Here is a 6,529-nt window from a genome sequence, read left to right as displayed (position 1 = left end):
GGTGGTGCTGACCCCAGTGGTGGTGGTGACCCCAGGACCCCCAGTGGTGGTGCTGACCCCAGGACCCCCAGTGGTGGTGGTGCTGACCCCAGGACCCCAGTGGTGGTGGTGGTGACCCCAGGACCCCAGTAGTGGTGGTGGTGACCCCAGGACCCCAGTAGTGGTGGTGGTGACCCCAGGACCCCAGTGGTGGTGGTGACCCCAGGACCCCAGTGGTGGTGCTGACCCCAGGACCCCAGTGGTGGTGCTGACCCCAGGACCCCAGTGGTGGTGGTGGTGAGCCCAGGACCCCAGTGGTGGTGCTGACCCCAGTACACCAGTGGTGGTGCTGACCCCAGGACCCCAGTGGTGGTGGTGCTGACCCCAGGACCCCAGTGGTGGTGGTGGTGACCCCAGGACCCCAGTAGTGGTGGTGGTGACCCCAGGACCCCAGTGGTGGTGGTGACCCCAGGACCCCAGTGGTGGTGGTGACCCCAGGACCCCAGTGGTGGTGGTGGTGTGCCCAGGACCCCAGTGGCGGTGGTGGTGAGCCCAGGACCCCAGTGGTGGTGCTGACCCCAGTACACCAGTGGTGGTGGTGACCCCAGTGGTGGTGCTGACCCCAGGACCCCAGTGGTGGTGCTGACCCCAGGACCCCAGTGGTGGTGCTGACCCCAGGACCCCAATGCTAGTGCTGTATAACCAGTATTTCACTCAGGATTTTGTGTTGAGTTGTTGAATGTATATGTTGTATTAATTTGTATTTCTCATTGTATTACAGGTCAGTAATAATAATAATAATTATATGTTGAAGTTCTTATTGTCTTGAAATACATTTCCCATTACAAGAAGTTACTGTATTGCATTAGCACTATTCTTGTGATGTTATGGTGTATTATGCAACGGTGTATTGTGATGTATTTTGCACTGCTAGTTAATGCTAGTCTCAGGAGGTTACAGTGTTGTATTAATGCTACTTGTATTGCAGGAGGATACAGTGCTGTATTAATCTATACTACTTCAGTTACAAAATCTTTACTGTTTGGTTGAATGGTATAGTGTTACCGTGAAATGTGTTGCTGTTGAATTGTTTTACTGACAGCTGTTGCTATTGTATTGTTGTATTGACAGCTGTTGCTATTGTTGTATTGACAGCTCTTGCTATTGTATTGTTGTATTGACAGCTGTTGTTGTGTTGCAGAATGTGCAGCATGTTCTTGCCGGAGCTGTCAAGCTTCGTGGCCTCTCTGCTGTTCGCCGTCCATCCTATCCATACGGAAGCCGTGAGTATCCTGCTCTTAGAAATGATGTAAATACTGTTTCTATTCTCCCGCTTCTTCACCTGTTCTATTGCCTCTATTCTTGTGTATACTGATCTACTGCCTCTATTCTTGTGTATACTGATCTACTGCTTCTATTGTTGCTCTATTGTATGTAATCTAATCCTGCTCTAATGTATCTACAGTTCCTACTCCTGTTCTGTTGCTGCTACTTCTGCTCTAATACCTCTACTCCTATTCTACTGCCTCTACTGCCTCTACTCTTACTCTACAGCTCTACTGCCTCTATTCCTGCTCTACTACCTCTATGGCTGTAAAGGCGGGGGTCTAAGAGCTCTCAGCTCGATTCCGCAGTTGTAAATAAGTGATTACAAACGAGACACACACACACACACACACACACACACACACACACACACACACACACTCGTGAGCCCAGTAGGCTCAGGGAGTTGTACACCAGTTGATTGACGCTTGAGAGGCGGGACCAAAGAGCCAAAGCTCAACCCTGCAAGCACAAATAGGCGAGTAGACACACACACACACACACACACACACACACACACACACACACACACACACACACACACACACACACACACACACTCGTGAGCCCAGTAGGCTCAGGGAGTTGTACACTAGTTGATTGACGCTTGAGAGGCGGGACCAAAGAGCCAAAGCTCAACCCCGCAAGCACAAATAGGCGAGTACACACACACACACACACACACACACAGCCTTGTGTGTGTGTGTGTATTTAAAATCCGCAAATCTTTGATGGAGAAGATAAGATGTGCGTGGTAGGGTGAGGGAGCGGATAAGAATGCGTGTAGCAGCCAGAAGATTGTCAATATGATGCAGCAGATCCCTTGTTGATGAGTGTTTGTCTGGTCCGAGGGAGAGAGATGCCGGAGAAGACGCGGGGGTTCAACGTGCAGCTGACTGGAGGTCTTGAAGAAGGAAACTTGCCTCTCTGCATAACTTGGGACCACTTCAAACCACCACCACCACCCCCCCAGACCCTTCCTCCTTCCCCAGTAGGATGGAATGCTCCTTAAGGAGAGGCCGAGAGGTCCTTGGAAGCGCGGAGGGGGCCCTCCGGTATCACAGGGCCCCTTGGTTCAGGGGGCCGAGTTACCGGCAGGGTGGGGACTTGGAGGGTACAGCTTCTCCTGTCTCCGTTGGTGTATCCCTTTGGCCTAGTCACCCCTCAAAGAGGCTCCTACACGAGGGCCTCGAACGACGTCCAAAACACACACACAAACTGTTTTCGAAAGATGTATTTGCAGAGCGAGTGTTGTAATTAGGGTTGAACTTAACGGTTCATTTAGGTGCAGCATTGCGCACGCAAACATTACCTTTGCGTGTGTATATGTATATATATATTCCCGGTATATATATATATATATATATATATATATATATATATATATATATATATATATATATATATATATATATATATATATATATATATATATATATATATATTTATATGAATTCTATACCAAAACTTTCGCGGTTTTATTTAAAAACGCTGAATAAAATCTTGATAATATTGCGCAAGAGAGCATGTACCACGCTCACCCTTGACAGATATGCTCCGGCCAATAAAGCAAGAATTAAAAACAATGAGCATATTCACGCTCCTGCTCAGTGTAGCATGTGTGTGCACAATATTCCCTGTGCTGAGCATGGCTGCTGCTGTGTGCTGGTGCTCTCCAGGATTTAATAATAAACTTGCTGTTGAAACACTCTCGGGCCTCTTCCTCCACTAATAACTTTATTATTTCAGGTTGCTGTTTTGTGCAATTTTTATTATTATTATTATTATTATTATTATTATTATTATTATTATTATTATTATTATTATTTTTTATATAATTATTGCGCCTGAATAAGGAGGAGGCGGCTCTGTATTTTACATTTTTAGTTAACGTGTTGTCATGGTTAGTTTATTTGTTGTCATGGTTAGTTAATTTGTAGTCATTGTTAGTTAATTAATTGCCATGGTTAGATAATTTATTGTCATGGTTAGTTAATTTGTTGCCATGGTTAATTAATTTGTTGCCATGGTTAGTTAATTTGTTGCCATGGTTAGTTAATTTGTTGCCATGGTTAACGTATTGCCATGATAAGCTAACGAATTGCCATGATAAGCTAACGAATTGCCATGGTTAACGTATTGGCCTAGACAGTTTGAGGAGTGTAAGGATTAAAGATGTAGCTAATCTATTCCTTAGGCTGGCAGTAAAGTAGAGGTTGATTTGGACGTTAATCATCAAGTGGACTTCTGTCAATTTACGAGAAGATGACAGCCAATGGGAGGACTTTCAAGTCCGTTGCAGACGAGGAGTCACAATAACGTGGCTGAAATATGTTGACCGAACCACACACTAGAAAGTGAAGGGACGACGACGTTTCGGTCCGTCCTGGACCATTCTCGAGTCGATTGTGTGACTTGAGAATGGTCCAGGACGGACCAAAACGTCGTCGTCCCTTCACTTTCTAGTGTGGGGTTTGGTCAACTTATAAGTCCGTTCTCAGATTACTGACTTTGTATATTATTTAGGTTACAGGGTAATGTATACGATAACTAATCTGCTTCTAACGTTCGCTTGCTCTGATAACGGATTAACACCATGATATCTGAAGTTTTGTTGCTCGTGTCCAGTGGAATGTATAGAACATTATATAGAACAATATAGAACGATATATAGAACAATATCATTAGGTCATTTACATAACAATGAGAACTTTGTCGCGAATGTATTGATTTGGTAGAATTCTTAATCTACTTTCCTGTCTATCCATCTTCAACTCTCCGATCTCATCTATTCATTTAATGTACATGTGGTCACTTATCCGTATACATCTATCCCTCTCTACCCACCTGTCTGTCCTTGCCTCCGTGTTCTCTAAAACTCCGTTTCTTCTTTTCTGTCAATTTCTTTGTGTTCTTATCCCGTTCTTTATCACCCCTCTGCCTCTCTTATCCTCATTCTTTGTGTCGGTATCATAACATTCGTCGACGTTATTAATTTATTCGGCATTGTTAGTAATTAACAATGGTAATTAATCGACACATTCAGCACCGCTCCTGTGCCAGGTAAGTCCACTACGGGCTCACTATAGCCCGTGCTACTTGCCAGGCTCCTCTGCCAGGTAAGTTACGGGCTCACCGTAGTCCGTGCTACTTGGAACTTGTTCCGAGTAGCTGAATCTATAACAACAACATGCTAATTAATTAATGTTTTTTGTAATCAAAGTAACATTTAAAAGTAATTGTAATTAGTCAAGGGATTTCTGCGTCGTCCTACTGTATTTCTGTATCGCTGTATTGTATTACTTTGTTGAGCTACTGTATTACTGTCATGTGTTGTTTATTGTATTGCTGTATTGTGCTGCCTAATTGTTGTATCGTGATCCTAGATTATTGTATCGGGTTAATGTATTATTATAGAGTTGGGGGTTGAAAGTGGTGGTGGGGGAGAGTTGATTGTGGTGATGGAGGGAAGAGTTGGGGTTGAGGGTGTTGGGGGGGAGTTGGGGTTGAGGGTGGTGGTGGTGGGAGGGAGTTGGGGTTGAGAGGGAGTTGGGATTGAGGGTGGTGGAGGGGGGGGAGTGGGGGTTGAGGGGGGGGGGGAGTTGGGGTTGAGGGTGGAGGTGGCAGCTCCTGGCATACCACTATTTACCTCCGTGACTTGGAGTCTTTGAAGGAGGTGGCGGGAATACCACACCACCCACCACCACACCAGATGGTCTACCAGCCTACCACACCACCTACCACCACCCCAGATGGTCCACCAGCCTACCACATCACCTACCACCACCCCAGATGGTCCACCAGCCTACCACACCACCTACCACCACCCCAGATGGTGGTGGAACTGGTCAGTTCCCCAGCTGGCGAAGATTCTGTCAGATGGTCGCGGAGGAACATTATATTTATATAAAAGAAAAATTGTCCAAGGCTGAAGACCAGATGCTCAGGGCTAGTCTCACTCAACTTTTCAAGATGATACATGGGTGGTATGGGAGTGTCACAGGTCAGTCGTGGCCGGCCTCATTGCCCACTCTTAAGAAATATATGATCCTATTTCTTCAAGATCGAGGATTTGTTTTTTCTCAATTTCTTTAATGGTTTTTCACCTGTTAATATTACATTTTCTGGAAGAATGAACGGAGAGAGAGAAGGAGAAGGGACAAGAGAGGGGAGAAGTAGATACAGATACACAACCAGATATTTAATAAAAACATTGTAGTATCAACGTTTTCTATGCCTCGACAGTGGCCTGGTTAGGACATACAAGCAAACGCAATGTTTCAAGAACCTTGTGTAAGGTTCTGTACTTAAAGCATGTGGGTTCCTCGTCGACAGTCATTTCATTCAATTAGTCAGTAGAAGACTCGAACTGCTGACCCCAAGGTGTGAGGCGGAAGCTCTTCCACTGAGCAATGTGGGAGGCCCAATTATTCCTCGTCTACAATATCGTTGTATATCACACTTCCTGGAAGAAAGGTCACGTGTTTGTGCTCCTGCATAGTCAGATATTTATAATGTATTTGCATTCACAAGATCATATACCTGGTTGATACCTGTTTGATACCTGGTTGATTCCTAGTTGATACCTGGTTGATACCTGGTTGATACCTGGTTGATTCCTAGTTGATACCTGGTTGATACCTGGTTGATTCCTAGTTGATTCCTAGTTGATACCTGGTTGATACCTGGTTGATACCTGGTTGATTCCTAGTTGATACCTGGTTGATACCTGGTTGATACCTGGTTGATTCCTAGTTGATACCTGGTTGATACCTGTTTGATACCTGGTTGATTCCTAGTTGATACCTGGTTGATACCTGGTTGATACCTGGTTGATTCCTAGTTGATACCTGGTTGATACCTGGTTGATTCCTAGTTGATACCTGGTTGATACCTGGTTGATGGGGTTCTGGGAGTTCTTCTACTCCCCAAGTGAGTGAGACATTTATTTATGTTTTTCTCATATGTTTCTCATATCTCATATGTTTTCTCATGTCATTTTTCTTCATTTTCTCTCTACAAAGTCGCATGAACATCACTTTCTAACATTCTAAGATGTTTTCCACAAAACATCGTTGGAAATGAGGTGCGTCGTATACGCCAGTAACTATCGTATCTGAGGTGTTGGGTGTATGGCCAACCTTTATCTTGAGGTTATCTTGAGATGATTTCGGGGCTTAGCGTCCCCGCGGCCCGGTCCTCGACCAGACCCTACGCCACAACA

General features: G+C 45.0%; 1 protein-coding gene across 2 annotated transcripts in view; it reads left to right on the top strand.

Moving 5' to 3' along the window:
• LOC123755346 (Transmembrane O-mannosyltransferase targeting cadherins 3) overlaps positions 1–6,529 on the top strand; it is a 672,781-nt gene that overhangs the window by 509,024 nt on the left and 157,228 nt on the right. For both annotated transcript variants that reach the window (XM_045737885.2, XM_069327886.1), the window contains one exon: positions 1,181–1,262. In XM_045737885.2, the coding sequence (XP_045593841.2) occupies positions 1,181–1,262 (82 nt within the window). The remainder of the gene's footprint in view (positions 1–1,180; positions 1,263–6,529) is intronic.

This window comes from Procambarus clarkii, chromosome 20, assembly GCF_040958095.1.
Source record: "Procambarus clarkii isolate CNS0578487 chromosome 20, FALCON_Pclarkii_2.0, whole genome shotgun sequence".
NCBI lineage: Eukaryota > Metazoa > Arthropoda > Malacostraca > Decapoda > Cambaridae > Procambarus > Procambarus clarkii.
The sequence above is the reverse complement of the archived record's forward strand: the minus strand, read 5'-3'. Positions and strand labels throughout refer to the sequence as shown.